General features: G+C 36.6%; 2 protein-coding genes across 3 annotated transcripts in view; both read left to right on the top strand.

The window, feature by feature from the left end:
* Positions 1-2,540: 2,540 nt before the first annotated feature.
* Positions 2,541-7,400, top strand: RNF7 (ring finger protein 7). 2 transcript variants are annotated; one of them, XM_007434303.4, is made up of 3 exons: positions 2,541-2,879; positions 5,265-5,312; positions 6,690-7,400. In XM_007434303.4, the coding sequence occupies exons 1-3, from the start codon at positions 2,709-2,711 to the stop codon at positions 6,744-6,746; spliced, it is 276 nt and encodes a 91-aa protein (XP_007434365.1). In that variant the 5' UTR covers positions 2,541-2,708; the 3' UTR covers positions 6,747-7,400. The 2 variants fall into 2 exon arrangements, with proteins under 2 accessions (XP_007434365.1, XP_007434364.1); XM_007434302.4 differs by having other exon boundaries at positions 2,541-2,886.
* A 142-nt stretch (positions 7,401-7,542) lies between these two features.
* The window catches only part of GRK7 (G protein-coupled receptor kinase 7), a 42,177-nt gene continuing 31,213 nt past the window's right edge, over positions 7,543-18,506 (top strand). The window contains exons 1-2 of the mRNA XM_007434301.3: positions 7,543-15,039; positions 15,604-16,041. Coding sequence (XP_007434363.1) covers positions 14,437-15,039; positions 15,604-16,041 — 1,041 coding nt within the window. The 5' untranslated portion in view covers positions 7,543-14,436. The remainder of the gene's footprint in view (positions 15,040-15,603; positions 16,042-18,506) is intronic.

Below are 18,506 nucleotides of genomic sequence, written 5' to 3'. Positions count from 1 at the left end.
GAAGAAGCCTTAACCATCCTCCTCCTTCCTGTAGTTTATTCTGTTTATGTAATTCTATGGCTGATCATTTTTTAATGAGAAGTGGAGCAGTATATACTGTAGACCAAGTGCCTAGGCCAACTGTTACATATCTGCAGCATTAAAAAAAAAAAAGAGAGAGAGACAGAATGACCAAGCAGCTGGTTCAAGTCTTTATTAGACTTATGTGGACACCAAATCAGAAAGACTCAAGACAGTGTACATTAAGACTTAATAAAAACAATCAAAATAGAAAAGGTATAAAGATTAAACAATGCCATGGAAAAATACAGTTTCAGTCATCCCTCATCAGTGATAGCTCAGTGGGATCACAAAAGATCTCAGCCAGTGATCTGTTCAAAAAGCCAGTTTTTCAATGCCTTTCTAAAGCAGTGCAGGGATGGGACCAAATGGACTTCTGGAGGAATGGCGTTCCAGAGGGCAAGTATGGCTACAGAGAAGGCATGCCTCTGTGATCCCACAACATAACATTCCTTAACTAAAGAGACTCAGAGTATGCCCATCCTCTCAGATCTTATTGAATTGCTAAGAATACAAATCAGGACAACTGACAATGTTTTGATGGGATGATTTTTTTCTGATATAAGAGTACATCACCTCTAAATAGTCTCACTGGCATCTTGTTAACTTTAATTTACTTTACCTGAAATATGCATCTAAATAGCAGTAAGTTTGCAAGATATTATTAAAACTATGTACCATACATTTGAATGTAGGCAGGTGTGATGGAATGGAATTATGAAGGCCAGGCTCAGGAAGAAAAACATTTTCTTTCATCTCCTGAGGCGCGTGGGAAATATAAGAGGATGAGACTGGCACCTCCCTGAGGAATTCACAATGTTGTGGCTGGCATTACTTGGGAGCTGGGGTTTCAGTCTGGGAAGATTCTTGCTAGAGGTTGTAGCTAATAAACACTGCTGGACTGAATTTGCATGGTCTCTTGGAGTTCCTTGGGCTAGGCCTGACAGCAGGCATTTCATCCAAGTTAAGTTTTTGATATGATTCTTAGTCATGTTAAGTGAATTATGGCAATTATGGACCTAGGGATGAATAGATGCTAAATGTTTAGCAGAACTGCTGTCTCTTTTCCATTCATCTCTATAGCTTTCACAATTGCTTGGCAAGATCTCAGTGGACAAAAGTAGCCATTATTTTCTTCAGTTGGTGCTTGTAAAATTTCTACCTAAAGAGCTGTGATGTCAGATGTATGAGAATTCTCATATATTCCTAGAATCAGAGGTCTCCTTACATGAGTCTCTTTGCATGTTTCTGTACAAACATGAGTATGGGGCTTCTCATGACTCCCTTGGGCAGCGTGATCTGGATGGGCAGAAAGTCTCACCAAAAACATCAATTGCAAATGGTTGGAACTCAGGTGCCTCTTCTCTCCAACACAAAGCAGAAAAGAGATCTCATACACTCCTTTAAATTAGGTTAGATGGGAGTGACAACTGATGAGCCTGGGATTTTTGCTGCTGGGTGCAAGAAAGGGAAAATCATTGCAGAATCATTTCTCATTCAGAATGTTCTGTTACCCGTAAAGAAGTGTAGTATGAGAATTTTCTCCTGAGCTGACAGTGAAAAAGAAGACTATAAGAGTGGATCATTTCCCTGACTGTACCCTAAAAGACTCTGAAAATCTAGCAGGCAGAGGAAGACAGCTTCATATTCAGTCCCTAAGAAGCCTACGAAGAGATATGTGCATGCCTATTGATTACAGTTCTGCTTTACCTGTTTCACCAAAACTTTTCACTCGCTATGAATAAGAGTATTTTGGCAATGAAGGAATGTGTGTGTGCCCACCAGACCCCTTTCATGTAGTGGCCAAGGCCATGCTCCCTTCCTGCAGGAATTGCATCAGCTGGAGAACAAAGTTATCACCAAGACTATCTAATTCAGAGTTTCTCAAAAACACCCAGTTTCAATGATGACAAAGTACAATACTGAACAAATGTGCACTCATGCTGCCACTTCAGAGAAACTTGATTGAAGCTACTCTCTCTTCAATAGAAGCCACTGCTGGCTTTGGGATCTGGCATTAGGATCCTGTTTGCAAGCCTAATCACAAAAGCATTCACTTTCTTCTCTCCCATGCCTGGTGCTTAAAAGTTTGTGAACCCTTTTGAATTTTCAATATTTCTGCATAAAAATGACCTAAAACGTGATCTGTTCTCCACACACGTGCTAAAACCAGATAAAGAGAACCCAATTTAACAAAGGAGTCCAAAGCATTACACTTGTTCATTTATTTATTGAGGAATACGATCCAAAGCTACCTATTTGTGTGTGGCAAAAGTACAGTATGTGAACCTCGAATGGGTCTTAAATGACCAGATTCAACTACTTACTGAACAGCCCCGTATTCAGCGCTGCAAATCCACATAGGTGTTACCATCCAGTTTAGGAAAACTAACGTAATCTCATCCGGCCCCCACACTGCTGTATTTAAGACGCCGCTATACCCTCGCTCTTCTAGGGCAAATAACTCCTCGCAGATCTGCCCTCTCGCCGGGCTGCCCCCTCAACGTTGCCTGCACCGAGGTCGGCCCACCCGCACCCGAGTGGTCCGGGGCTCCTCGGTCTGCCGCTGGGGGGGGCCGGAGCTGCGTCGGAAGAGCCGGGCGGGGCAGCCAGGCCGCCTTCGCCGCCGCCTCCTCCCGCCCCCAGCCATGGCCGACGCGGAGGACGGAGACGAGCCCGGCGTTTCTGCTTCTCACTTGGGTTCTTCCGGCGCCAAGGCGGGTGGCGCCGACAAGATGTTCTCGCTGAAGAAGTGGAACGCCGTGGCCATGTGGAGCTGGGATGTCGAGTGCGACACCTGCGCCATCTGCCGGGTGCAGGTCATGGGTAAGCAGGGCGGCGGCGGCAGGCAGGCTCGGTCGGAAACGAAGGCCCCATCCCGTCACCCAACCTCGCCGGGGTGGGCCTCGCCGGGCCAAGTCCTCTTCCTCCTCCGCCCCCGGGTCGTCTTCCGTGGTCTTCCCGCCGTCCGTGTCTCGGGGGCGGCGGGGCCCGCGGCTTTAGCCTGCTCCTCTGCTGGGAGTTGACGAAAGAGCGGCCCTTCTCTGCTGCCCGGCGGCCTTAACGAGGGAGGCCTTTGGGCGCCGCCAGGCGCTTTCGACGCGCAGCCTTAGTTCAGAGGGGTCGGTGGGGATCTCCTTTCCAGGCTGCTTTCCTTCCCGGATCATCTCTTTGGTTATGAGCGCTTCTTTTTGTTGTACTGCCTCGTTCTTTCTTTTTCCTCCTCAATTTAGTGCAGCTGGGAGAAAAACCAGGCTACGTTTGGGCGATTGTTATGCCTTCTTATATGATTTTAAGGGATGTACTGTATAAAGTTAGATTTAAATTAGGGGTGGGGAGTCTATTTCCTACCCAGCATAGCAGAAGGTTCCTGAGTTCAGGTGGTAGCTGAGAAACGTTGTAAACCAATGGCACCAACCCCCACCTCTTTTTAAAAATGTATTTTGAGTATTGAGATATCCTTCATACATACAGTACAGTGTTTAGTTGGGTCTTTGAAAAGCCCCTAATAGAGGCATTATCACGAAGCCAGTGCTTCATATTCATGTAATTAATTCATGTAACAAAACGCTTTAAAGGTATGTTATAACAGACATAATTCTTACTAAATCTGCATATGAAATGAATGAGTAAGTGTTAATGTGATTAACATGGTGGCATATAAAAATCATGAGGACAGGCCTCAAATGCATGTTTTAACACAACAGCACCTGAAATTGTGGAATTCATAACTGCAGTGCTCGGTCCATGTAGATCGAACTGAATTGTGACTTGCCAGTGCAGATAGATGTGATGACAGTTTGGGGTGGATTCTCATGGATCAGATTTTTATTAAGAACTCCTTTTCCTTTCAGTATCTTTTTATGGAGGATTCTTTAAGTTGCATGCATTCATTTCCATTTTAGTCTATTCCTCCCTCTTGTTATGTGGGTGTGTAAACTTTATATTTCCACAGGGAGATGGTAGTGGTACGGTTTGAGCATATTAGCTATATTTGCACAACACCCCAAACTAAGCTGTGGGGATCCCATCTGTATGATTAGTTTATGGTTCAGTCTGTCATACTATACAAAAATTGATTAATTAATTAAGTAAATTGTAATTCAATTAAATATAGGTGGGGGGGTTCTGAATTTGTGTGTACTGAGTAATTGAAGCATACAAACAGCTAGGTCTTTGAATGGCCAGAGTGCAACGTGACTGATAGTTATTTGCCTTCACCAGAATATGCTTATCTTTCAACAATGTCAGAAAAATGCAAAATTATATAGCTGATTGAGACTGTTCAGTTTCATTGTAGGAAGAAAGCTGTGTTAGTCTATACGAGACCCTTTTCCAAATCTTATTTAAAAGCATACTCTGTTGTATAATGGAAGTGAGCTGCAGCTCACAAAATGTATGCCTTTTAATAAAATTTAGAAAAGGGGCTACCAGACTCCTCCAGATTTTTTGTTCAATTTCATACTGATTCATAAAATATTTTCAAAAATAACTCCATGAGTGACATTTTATCTTACGTGGAACATCCTAATCAATACTCTGGAGTCAAAAGTCACATTTTCTATCTCTAGGGTGAATTTAGGTAATCCAAAATGTATGATTTCCTTACATAATCAGCCTTGTTGTATAGAGTGTGTGCACCACAGGTGTATGTATTTGCCCCAATATGTTTAATCCATGGTACTTTTGGAAGTGATAATAATCTAAGAATTGGTATAGAATTAATATTTGTTGAGGCACATAGTATATTTCTCTATATAATCCTGTAGGTAAAAATAAGGAAAGGAAGGGGGGAAAAGCCATCTACTTTTGTTTATTTTAATCAGGCTTTTATGCTTTCTTATAACTGCTCATTCATAACTCTTCAGTAACATAGCACATCCTGATAAAAAGTGAGAATTGCTACCTCATTCATGAAGCATAAGAGACATGCAGAATCTTATCAAATATCCATTATTCTCTTCCTACAAATTCTACTAGTTTTTAAAAGCTAACTGCTATTTAGTTGAAAGAAGTAAGATTTTCATGGTGTGGATGAAGCTGAATGAATAGAAGGGCATGTTTTAGGGTGAGTTAAGTTATAAATTACTTCATAATATGGTATGCATAGTCCATAAATGTTTTTTTAGTGAATTGTAGATTCTTTAGAAAACCAGTTATTAAAATTGCATCCAAAACATAATCTTGCTCTTGTTTACATCTAGATGCCTGTCTTAGATGTCAAGCTGAAAACAAACAAGAAGATTGTGTTGGTATGTTGTGAGTACATAATGTTGTTATTCATTAAAAGGCTTTATCTTAGTGGGGTGCTTTTTAAAGCTTCAAGTAAATATGTCTCAGTAAAGCTTCTCTTGAATATGTTGTATAAAATACTTGGAAATATTAGGTTAATCCTTTACGTATGGGTATATGTTATATTAGTATTTAATTAGAAAAATAACAGTTGCCACTTCTTTCCCTGTATCTATTTTTTGTTTTTAAAAAGGTTTGTTGAAACAGTTAAGCATTTTAAATTAAAGAGAATGATTTGGTTTCATAACTTATTTTCTTTGGCTGAGGAAGTTTCATGATTCCTGTTTTTGTATTATTATTGGAGGGGATGGTTATGTTAAAAGATAAGTTCAGCATCATTTATATGGATCACAGGTGGAACATTTTAAAAAATGGAGGAACTAGCAAATTTAGGTTAAAATAGTTTTAAGTTCTCATCAGTGAAGATATTAAGTATATACTTAATTTTTTCCTACTGAAATTGATTCATTTTACTGCTTGATTTGTTAGTTTATGGTAGGACACTTGAAAAATAATTCATTCATGGATTTTTTTAGAGTTTGAAAATGAGCCCAGAGTCTTCCTACAATGCAGTTAGATATCCAATAGGTATGATAAAAGAATTCACATGTATTGATTTAGTATTGCATACATGGCTACCTCAGATGTAAAAAAGAAAATAATATGTGAGGAAGACCAAAAGGTGCATGGTAGTACTGCCTCTTCCCCCACACTTCCTGTGACAATGGGGAAATTATTTACAAAGGGTGCAGTCTTACCCAGAAGTAGAAACCCTAACCGTACAAGACTCATAGTGTCAGGATTGTAAATGTTGTCCACATGTATTTTTTAATGACTGAAGCATCAGGTTTTGATGTTCCTATCTCATCCTTTTCAAATGATACCTTAGCAACTAACAAAACATCATGATTTAAAATAAATTCCAGATTCATTAAACAATGAATGTGGCTTATTTAGCTAGTTAGATTTACTTTAAACAAACTGTTGATACTTTATAAGAAGTCAGGAATCTGAAAAAATTATCAGAATCATGCTTTATTCTTCATTCTAGTTATAGGGGAAGAAGCAGAAAAGGGGAGTGCTCAGGTTCATGAAGGCTTATGAGCACTGCACATGTAGTTCATATTAATTGCTCAAATATATTAACTGTACGATACTGTAGGATCAAGAACATGAAAAGTACTGGCTTGACATCTCTACACTGAAAAATGTACAGTAATTCTTTTTAATTTATGAATGTTTACCATTCTTTAGGGCAGTGTTTATACTTTGAATTACATATTCTCATAAATGATTTCTAAACTGCAGTCTCAAGTTTGCTTTTCTTTTTCTTTTAGTGGTCTGGGGCGAGTGTAATCATTCCTTCCACAATTGCTGCATGTCACTGTGGGTGAAACAGAACAACCGTTGCCCCCTCTGCCAGCAGGACTGGGTAGTCCAAAGAATAGGCAAATAAAATTGCTTCCGGTTATTGCACTGAAGTTGTTTGAAATGTTACACAACTAACGGTATGCTTTCTCTGTGAAAGAAGGAAGAAGTCACAGTGTGGCAAAATCCATCTTATTTATTTATGTCTACACAGGGACTTAGATCTGAAATTTTTGTGTTAGTTTACTGGTTTGTTGGTCTTTAAAAATGTTCCATCAGGAACTTAGCTGCAGTATTTAAGAATGTATCTAAATATTTAATATGAACACAGTTCATTAATTTAGGAATTATTTAGGGCTTATAGGTCTATGATTATTAATACAGGTAATTTCAGCTTGAAATATTGCTACTTTTTCTCAAAATGAAGTTATTAGTTAATAAATAATTGATGGTGCATTGTTTTTATTTAGGTATTGTTTATCATTATTTCTTTAGGTATTGATAAATACTTGTTTCCATAGTACTTTAAGATGAAATTGAATTGATTGCCTTTTCAAAGTATGTACCTTCTCCACGCATAATTAAACCTTTTAACATTGTAAAATGTGTAAGTTATTTGTCCCTATAAGATAATGTATTTAAAAGTTTCATATTAAAAAGTGTGGAACTTGGAAGCATAATCTTGAATGGATAGTAATTAGGAAATTATACATTTATCTGTTACATTTTACTTTAATATATAGGGCAGGATTCAGATGTTTGAGCTTTGTTTCTCTGGTAGAGACAGGCAGAAGTTGTAGAAAGACAACATGCTCGGACTGAAGTTATGGGCAGATGATATTCTAAGCTGTCTATTTGAAGATGTTAGTTTTGAAGTGTTTGGGGTTTATGTACTGAACATATTTATATCTTGTTCTTCAGTAAAAGGGCTTTCAGAAAAAGATAGTCATTGCTTTCAGACTTAGAACCTCTAAAGAACAACAGAAGAAAGAAAAGGAAAACAAGAACATTCACAAAGCAATTCTTAATATGTATTATTTGGGTTTTTATGATTTAACTGAAATGCTGCAGACATATTTATGCTGACTTTAATCCTTTCTGGAAAATAGGCATGATACAGAATTGCTTTCATCTTGCTCATTACACCAAAATATGATTAATTTAAAATTAAAAATAAGGTTACATTAAAGTGCAACTTACTGTGTATCTTAAAATAAGGTGTGAGACTTCAGTCCTGTTTCATCTGAAGTAATACTCATCTTTGACCATTTATAACCCCAACATTTTGCCCCTTTTCTACAATAGGCCTTCATAAAAGCTGCTACTGTTTTCTGAACATATTGAGAGACAAATGCTTCCTACTGCTGCATGTGTATTAGACTAAACTGTACCACAGAACAGTTTGATGACTGAAATTTGTACATATTGTAATTTGGGGCTGATGCAAATTAACCTGGCTAGAAAATATTTATTCACTTATAAAAAGATGCACCCAGTCTGCTTGTACTCCCATGTTAAAAAATGCCCATTTGGAAGTATAAAGGTTCTTTAATTGTGGAATCACCTTTTATGAAAAGTAGTTAATCTTGACTGGACCTTCATGAACACATTTTAATAGAGAATTTAGATTATGGGCAAATTAAATGGATCTTCAGTGCTATGTCAGAGCTGTGAACATTAAAGGATTTTAACTGCCATGAGTTGAAAATATTTGGATAGAATTCTTACTGCCTTCCTGATATTCTAGATTGGTTACTCCAAACTCTGGTTTTTAGCCAAAAATAAATCTTATACAAATGTATTTCATAGAATCGTAGATTTGGAAGATTTGCCATTGAGGCCAGCTCCCTGCTCAGTGCAGGAATCCAAATTAAAGCATCCTATGTGGCTTGGACATGCCCAGTAAAGGGGACCTTACTACCTCTGAGGAATTGCTCTTACTGTTACATGTTTCTACCATTCAACTGAAATCTAGTAACTTAAATCCATTATTTCATCCCTTCCCCTCTGGAATGGAACAGAGATGTCAGCCCTTTGAGGCATGCAAGGTCAGGAAAAAGAGCAGCAGAGGTTTCAGGAATGCTTTATTGTTACAGGGTATAATAACAGAATCTTAAAACAGAAGCAATTGTTAAATACATCATTTAACGCTGGTTATACCGAATGATACTAATCAGTCATTCCATTTGGTTGATAGGCAGTTTAAAAGCAGAGAGCAAAAACAATCAAAAATTGTAGTTCCAGGGTGACACAGACTTTCCATTGTAACAAAACCTTTTTTGCTATAACCCATGATCAACAAAGCCATTGTTTTTTGTACTGTATATTGATAAATTGTAACTTTAACATATAGTTGAAAATCACATAGATACCTTTAAAAGTTAACACTTTTTCCAGAAGCATATTAACAACCATAAATATTAAGTCAAAATGTGACTACAATAAGGCAAACCCATATAGTATTTGTAAATGGCTCCTGTATTAGTTTACTCTTCCAGCAAAAGGGAGATGACAACAAATCCTTATTAAACATTTTCTGAAGTGCCTGAAAAAAATAAACACTTTTTTAGCCTAAATTAATCTCATGTTAAGATCATAAGAAACACATTTAATATTTTTAAGATTATTGGTTTGTCATTATTTATATTTCAAATTTGGTCACCGCCCATCTCACTAGGAAGTGACTAGGCAGTTTACATTAAAACAAAAATACTAATTAAAATACAACAACAATACAATAAAAACCATATTCATACATAAATACTAATATCTTCCAAGGTGCTGCTGGTAAAAAGGATATTAACATACAGGAGCATCTTCAAAGTGCTAACCATCCCCAGGGTTGGTTGCCCCTTTTCTCGCCCCATGTAAGTTGGCAGAGCCAGAACTTAACCCCTTTCTGGAAGGTTGAGAGAGTAGGGGCCCGCCTCACCTCTGGGGGGAGGGTATTCCATAGGGCAGGGGCCACGGCAGAGAAGGCTCTCCTAGGCCCTGCCAGTCGACATTCTTGCATTATTTCATTAATTATGGGAAATTCCAAATCTTTGTTCGAAGTTCTTGCAAATAATTTATATTCTTTAAATGATATTTAATAGATTGGTTTTTGTTAAGTCAAAAATTTTGGGCTTGTCTCTATTGGATTTCACATTGTTACTTTCAGCTAATTTCTCTAACCTGTCAAGATCGAGTTTTATTTCTCTTTTTAAGTATTAGCTATCCCACTCAATTTTTTATCATCTGTAAATTATATGTATTTTTTATATTTCCATGTTGTTATGGTATTAGGATCAGACTACCAAGGATATACACATTCAATCCTTAAGTAAAAGAAAAAAGCCCTAGAAATTAAAATTTTATTCAAATTAAATTAAGGAGTGGAATACATTACATAGTGGTGGCTTTCAACTCCGACTAGTCATTAATATATGGTGGTGGCAAACTATAGCAGAAAATTTAACAATTTTATATGTGAGATGTATGTTTCTATCAGCTAATAAATAAGATACTTAAAAGATGTTTTTAACCCTCTTGTAAGCCAGAGCTGCTTGGTAAGTAGGTAGCCTTAGAAATTGAATAAGTAAAGAAACAAGTCATCTGTGCATCCTGGGAATTCAGCTATTATTGGGATGATATATCACTGTAATAGGAGTACTATAAAAAGATGGACAGCATTTCTGTTTGGTCAGATCCCCATCAATAGATGTGGGGGACAGATGGATTTTTCATTAATATTTTCTGAAAACACATCTCTGCTGCTAGCAGTACTTCAAAATATGCCAAAGAAAAATGCTCATGTTAATTTCTGGGTCTCCAAAAACTAAAGATGAGACTGAAGCCAGATTTTTAAAATCAGGTAACTGATTAGCCTCATATCACCTTGTCAGTCCACATTGTGAATCCATTATTTTATTGTCTCTGTAGCTTTGCTAAACTCTAGTGGCACCAGAAAACTAGGAGAGAGGCCATATCTCACCATGGTAAGACGCTGTGGAAGATTGGGAAGAATCAAGCAAAGCAGGAGCAGCTGGGTTTCCTCATCTATGTATTTAATAAGCATTCCTTTGGCCTTTTCATCTATATCGTTAATGACAATATTGAAAGGGAGGTGCAAGTCTGGTCCTTGTGGCACCCCATGATACCGCTCTTCAATATAGGGGCCACTGATAAGCACTGAATACAATTTTTGGCCCAGCTGTGTATCCAGTTAATTGTCATGCCATCCAGCCCATACTTAACTAGACTGCTAATTAGTGTGTTGCAGAATACTTTGTCAAATGTTTTGTTGCAACCAAGATATATTAGTCTGCAAGATTCTCACAACCTAATAGGGAAACTACCCAATCATAAAATGGGTAGTGGCAAGATTATGCTGGCAAGATTTGTTCTTAACAAATCCACATTGACTTCTGATAATTGCTGCACTGTTTGAAAAGTACCTATTGATGGATCTCTTCATCACTCTGAAATCTTCCCAGGTATCAACATCAGGCTGACTGTTGCATAGTTTGTTTTTCCCTCTTTGAAGATAGGGGCCACATGTGCTCTCATAAAGTAAGATAACCCTAAATTTAACATCATGCTATGCCCCAAAAAGGAAATAGAGGGAAAAAACCACAGGCAAAACTTCCATTTTGATTTTGTCAATCTAGGGGTGCTAGCTCCAGCTGAAACTACTCTTGGAGATTTACCATCACACAATAAATGTGCATGACAACCTTGTCCATACATATGTATGAATACTTGTCGGACATATAGTTCAAAGAAAGGTCTTGTTTGGAATACACACACACACACACACACACACACACACACACAGTGCCTTTGAGTCTATATTGACTCCTGGTGATTGCCTGGACTAGTCCTTGCGGTTTTCTTGGCAAGATTTTCAGAAGTGCTTTGCCATTGCCTCCTTCCTAGGGCTGAGAGAGTGACTGGCCCAATGCCCCCCAGCTGGCTTTGTGCCTAAGATGGGACTAGCATTCAATGTCTCCTGCAATCTAGCCTGGTCCCTTAACCATTTCACCAACCTGGCTCTCTGGCTGTATAGTTGAATGAATTATTAGCAATTTAACGTAATTGCCTGTAAAGGAAGGTACCTCATTTTAAAAATTAGTTGGTCCTGAATCATATATCATTTTGTTCTCACATGTAAAAGTCATTCTTACAAACAGATGCACAAATGCATACATGTACATTCCTATCCCTTCCCCCCCCCAATAAAGAAAAAGGATGGAGGTGACATAAGAGGAAAAGATAGCTAGAAGGAAAGGGAAAGGAAGGGGGTAACAAAGCTGGATGGAGATGAAGGGAGAGAAAGGGAAAGGATAACTAGATAGGAAATGAATGAGGGAGGGCTGCAATGAATGAAATCAGGACATCTGTAGAATATTTCAGAACTAAAGAAGAGTTGTCTTTGCTAATCTCTTGTTTAAGTCTTGTGCCTACTTTCTTTGGGGGGGGGGGCATTAATCTAAAACTATTCCTCAGGAGTTAATTTGGAAAATAAGATACATTAACTAGACTTTTTCTTTTTGGTTCACATGCTAGCTTTTCCCAGCAGTTACACAATCTTGATATATAGGTTTGATTCAATCATTATGCTAATTTTTGAATAAGGAAACAACTAAAATGGGGTAAAAATAAGTTTTTTTATTAGCAACCTTACTGGAAACTGGGAAGAAGTTTGTAAATCACTGCTTGTTCTTAAATTTATAATTTCAAGAACTTCTAATCTATTTTGGCAAGTCATTAAGACTATATAATTTCTAGATTGAACTACATCTCTTTAAAATTGTATTATATTAATTTTTTTTAGATTTTGTTGGAGAATTTGTAATTTAATTGATAGATATGATTATCTCTGTGGACAATGTACATTTGATTTCTTATTTTTGGCTAAATGTTTTAGAGGAAGTAGGAAAATAACAATATTGCGTAATTAATTCTAGTAGTATAGCTTTTTTGTCCTTTTTCCCCCTATAAATGGTGTGACATAAATCAATTTTTTTGTTGTCATTAGCTGCCAAATGTACTGTATCAAAATACTGGATAGCTAAAATAAGTCTTTCCTTGAATCAGTGATATTTAACAGTGTGGAAAATAGAAGAAGTTAACACAGAACATAAGAAATTTAGAAAAATTCTTTAAGGACTGAGTTACTCACATTTTATGTCCATTTTCTAACTGTATTAACAAATAATTCCTACCAGATCATCTATACAAATAACTATTTGAAAAAATACATTACGTATCAATGTGAAAAAAATAATATTTTCTAAAATTATAAATGTTTCTCTGCCCTCTGCTTATTTAAATATGGTTTGCTTATATATCTAGAAGTTTAAACAACTGTAGTAGTTGTACACAGTGCTTTGCACAAGACATGTTTTGGCATCATATCTGAACTGAACCAGCTTTGAAGTGGTACTAAATCATTTTCTAATTAATTATTGTGATTTCTGAACCGCAACTTAGTATTTATTGTGTCCAAGTGAATGTTATATTCCAGGAATGGTGTACCTACTGGTGAATATTGTGAATATTTTTGTATTCACTAATACTTTTGGCCACTTGCTTAAGTATTGGAATTTTTTACTAGCATAACCTCAGTGTGACTGGTAAATCCAAATGAGAACAGGAACATTTATCTTTGTATGGTATTAATATGTACCCTGAGCCCTTTGGACAACAGAATGCTATCCTTCATCCCCCAGACAGTGGAAATATGAGAGCCATTAAATCACAACAGTTTCTTACAATGAAGTGTTAGACTATCTAAATATAGGCATTTCTACCAGCTCCCTTTGTAATCCCATTAGTTCAAGTGCTGAACTAAAAAAAAAGGTGTCAAGAATTGTTTTTAATATCAGCTACTGGATTTGTTCTAAACACTATGTGAGATATTTCTTTCTCTGCCAGGTTATGAGAAATTATTTGAATCATATAGACTCATTATTTATAGAGCAACAGTTATTTGCATATACTTTGCCTAAATTGATTTGAATTCAATAAAGGGAGCTGTGGATGACAGGAGCAAGCTTTTAGTGGACTATAAAGTTGTAGCTTATAATATTGGCATTTCTTTGGATAAGTTCCTCATAAAGAAGCAGGTTTAATTTAAACTAAATTGTGATCACTAAAACAAATTATTCTTCCCACCCAAAGTTGCTGTTTGATACACAACTCTGAAGACAATTAAACTTTTGTGAAATGCTGAAAATCCTATTTGTCTTAAAGCCAGTTTTAAAGTTATGGTGGGCCTGCTTTGTATAACAGTTTTTAGAGTGGGTTATGTGTGTTTTGTCTGCTTTAGGGCAGATACTGAGATCAGTAGGAGGTACAAGAAGGGTGTATATAGAAGGACCTGGCATTTCTAGGCATAAATTGTAGAATCAAAATTGAGAAATGAACAGCAGATAGTGATGATAGCAGTGAGGAGCTTTTCCTGGGATGGCATCCATTTAGCTATAGATAGCAAAACCCAAAGCTCCTTACAGAGAAACCTCTTACTAGCCATTTTCCACAAATGGTACATACACCTTAAAGGTACTTAGTGAAAATCCTTGAGAGGTATTTAATACTAAAGTCAGCAGTCTCCCTCCTGTTCTCTGAGGCTTATACATATACCAAGGCAGTGGCACAAAAAAGCAAAACCCAGGCAGACACTCTCCAGTGCTTTTACCCCAGCAAGCTCTGCTACTCTAACCAGTTGCCAAGATGTGTGATATGGGGGGACTTGATAATCTGATTGCCAACACAGCATACTTACAAGCCAGGAAAACTGGAGATGTAGATGCCAAGGATATGCAAAAACGGCGCAAGAGCCTTCTACTACCCAAGGCTGAGGAATGTGTTGAAGTCAGGCAGTCCATTCCTGTGGATTATGAGAGCATTTGTGAGCAACAGCCCATTGGCAAGAAGTTTTTCAGAGAATTCCTGGAGACCGTGCCTGAATACCAATTGGCCCAAGAATTCTTGGATGAAATTTCTGCTTGGGAGTTGTCAGAAGAAAACATCAAGAGTAGTCTCCTAGAGGGCATGGTCAATATGTATCTGAAGAATGTTAGCAATACTTACTTGAAATTTCTTAGTACAGACCTATCCAACAAGTGCCAGTCAGCCTCCAAGAGTGATTTTGAGAACATCCTGCAGTCAGCCAGGGAAGAGACAAACACCTTTCTTAAAGGAAAACCCTTTGAGGGCTTCCAGGCCAGTCCATTCTATGAGAAATTCTTGCAATGGAAAAGCTATGAACGGCAACCTATAAGTGAGAAATTCTTTGAAGAGTTCCGAGTATTAGGCAAGGGAGGCTTTGGAGAGGTAAGGAGCAGTTACTCAGTCTATCTGCTGTGCATATAGATGAGCCTTGGTAGTTTAAATAAAGAGCCTTCGTTAGACAATGGATCACTAGCTATATTCTTGCATAAACAAGATTGCTTGACATATATGCCTATTTCAGCCCTTTTCACTGGTTATTTTCTCTGCAGTAACATGTATTCAGCCCTGTAGTTATTTCTCCCTTTAATTTGCTCAGAGCTGCTTCCATGAATTTTTTTTATTTAATTTTTCATGGTATAGTGAATAATGCTATTATTTGTTGCTTATTAAATTTATTCCTTGCCTTTCTGCTTATATAAGCACTTAAGGCAACTTGTAACAGTAAGACAAAATGCAAAATATAATTCGTTACTTTTAATTAGCATGATGCAGTGTAATTAGTGTAATGTAAAAGGCAATAGTAAAAGAGCTAGAAAGTCAGTTCCAGTCAAAAGACCTTATGATCAAAGTTAACTGAAGCCCTTCAGAATTTTCATTGCCACCTCTCTGCTTCCCAATAGAGATAGCTCACTTGGACTTTTTCGTTTTGCATGGAACATGCTGTAGGTTTGTGCTGTCCAGGTGAAGAGTACCGGGAAGATGTATGCCTGTAAGAAGCTGGATAAAAAAAGATTGAAGAAAAAAAAAGGTGAAAAAATGGCTCTTCTTGAGAAGGAGATACTTGAAAAAGTCAACAGTCGTTTCATTGTCAGGTTGGCCTATGCTTATCAAAGTAAAACCTCCTTATGTCTTGTCATGAGCCTCATGAATGGTGGGGACCTCAAATATCACATTTACAATGTGGGTGAGAGAGGCTTGGAAATGGATCGGGTCATCTTCTACTCAGCTCAGATTACCTGTGGGATACTGCACCTCCACTCCAAGAAAATTATCTACAGGGACATGAAGCCAGAAAATGTCCTCCTGGATGATAATGGCCATTGCCGATTGTCTGATCTTGGTTTGGCAGTAGAAGTCAAGGAGAACAAAAAAATCACCAATAGGGTAAGTGAGAGTTCACTGCGCAGAGTTGAAGATACAGTGGAGCATTGAATCCAAGCTTTAATTCTTTCAGATTTGCTCCTCACTAAATCTTACATGCTAACTTAATTCTATGTAACAGATTGGTAAGAGGATTTACTTAATTCAATATTTATATATTCTGTATAGTGCAGCAATTCAGGTACCATGCCTCCTTAAAAGAAATCGACAGTATATCTTGCCAAAAGTTGCCATTTTCTTCCAAGGCATTACATATTTTCTGGTCGCTGAGAGAGAAAATAAACAAAGAGGTATATTATGTAATGAATAGTTGGGAAATGAAATATTAATGTAAAATATTATCTTTATTATCCGAATATAAAACATAGTTTATAGAAAGTTCTCTTGTATAAGCCCACTGCAATTAATAGGAATTACATAAGAATATTAAAGTTTGTTTAAATGAGGGAAAATAATAAGCATTTTAAATAATTATTACAATTGGGGAAGACAGTCCACACCTGACCTTTCACAAATTGGTTTGCGCATTCCAGATCAAAATATAGAAAATCTAGAAGCAAGGGGGTTGGTGAGGAATAGGACATTTGATAACACGGAGGTCCTTCATTACATAAGAAATTAATTCAGTTTTTGTACTTAGTTGTTGGACTTTTTATTAAAAAAACTCTAGAAAATTAAAGTACATTTTTCTTTAAATCAATGATGTTTAAAAGTGCAGAAAGCATTGACTTAGACATTAACATAATAGCAAAGAGTCTTGAAGAATCATTTAATTAAATATTATTTTATTCACATTTAGGCTCCATTTTTAGTTATATCACTAAAACAAATCCTAATAGGATACTTCTTCTTTTTTTTTTTTTTGCATAGGAATATATGGTATGAATGTATATATGTATGTATGGTATGTTTGGAATATTTATAGGGTATGTATGGAATGTTTATATGGTATGTATGTGTAAAATGTATGTCTCCTTAAGATTATAGATCTATTTATATATATTTACAAATTATGTGGATTCTTTTTCTGCTGTGTGTATAGTTTTTTGTTTTTAGTTCTTGGATTTAGTTTTGTTTTTATGGTTTTATGATTTGTTGTTTTATTACTGCTGTGAGTCGCCTAAAGTTAGTGATATGATTATCAGTGGTAATATTGTTAACAATTATCAGTTCATAATTAGTGCTGGGAGTCTTAATATGCTATACAGTTTAGAACTACAGCAGCAACAGCCAGTATCCTGGAACTCTATCCCTGGATTACATACAGTATGTACACTCCAACAGGGGAAAAATTATGTGGACAAATGCCATTCATTCCAAAAGACAACCCAGACAGGGCCATCCCTGCAAAGGAAATAATAGACAGAAAAAAATTATCTGCCTCCATTATACATTCTTTGGAAATCTCATGTTAGACCCACTCATGTTAAATCACTTGGGGGAAAAAACTCAGACTTCTTTCAGATAAATACTATGTACCATATTTCCAGTACCCAGTACAACTTACTGTACTTTTCGTAGTCAACTAAAGTCATAATGAAATCAGGATTAGTTAATGGCTAATAATTTCAACAAAAATGCTACATAAATGAAATATACATTTTAGTCTGTGATATTGGAATCATAAAATATTTTCATTATAAGAACATTTTGTTATTTAAGAAATTTCTAAATAAAATAATAGCGTTGGCATGCATTTTGCTGTTCAGACTTCTCCATCCATCCCCATGCCTATAACAGCTGTTTTAAAATGTGGACTTGGTCATCACAGATACTCAGCTTATATAATTAAAATATCTTTTAATGAAGGTGGGTCTTTCCTGCATTGACATAAAATGTAAGTATATATGGGTATAACATTGTCTGCAATGTGTCTGTATTTTTCTATTAAATATCTGCTTAGTCATGGTTATATAACTATAGTAGACTAAGTTCAGTTCAGTGATTTGGGAGTGGGGAGTTTGCAGTTCTGGTCCAATCTTAAGCACAGAAGCTCACTGGGTGATTTTCCCCCAGTCATTTTCTCCCAGCTCAACCCAGCTCACAAGATTCTTATTGCAGGAAAAAATTGGATGAGGAAGAACTATATATACCCTGGAAGAAAGACAAAAGAGAAAACTAACAAATAAAATAAAATGTTCCTTTGGAATTTAAGGGAATGGGATGGTATATAGTAACTATAAATAAATGCCCTGAACGTAAAGTGATATTCTGAATCTGGAGGCCTACAACTTGTGAGTATATAAAGAAAGGAAACTATCCTTTTTTAAAAATTGTCTTCTTTTTTCAGTGATAAACAATTGTTATCCATAAGCATACATGTCACTTGACTAATTAAATTTTGTCTTTCCTGAATAACATCTGACATGAGGCACAAAAAGAAAGTAGATGGTTGACAAAATATGACGTTCTCCTCAGAAAAATTAGTTCATGATGTAAGAGGTGAAGACATCAACATCAGACCATTG

Source organism: Python bivittatus, unplaced genomic scaffold (genome assembly GCF_059951505.1).
Source record: "Python bivittatus isolate LINGU-HERP-01145 unplaced genomic scaffold, Pbiv_v1 ctg000980_np1212, whole genome shotgun sequence".
NCBI classification, from domain to species: Eukaryota; Metazoa; Chordata; class Lepidosauria; order Squamata; family Pythonidae; genus Python; species Python bivittatus.
Note: the sequence above shows the minus strand (reverse complement) of the source record. Positions and strands in the feature narration are given on the sequence as shown.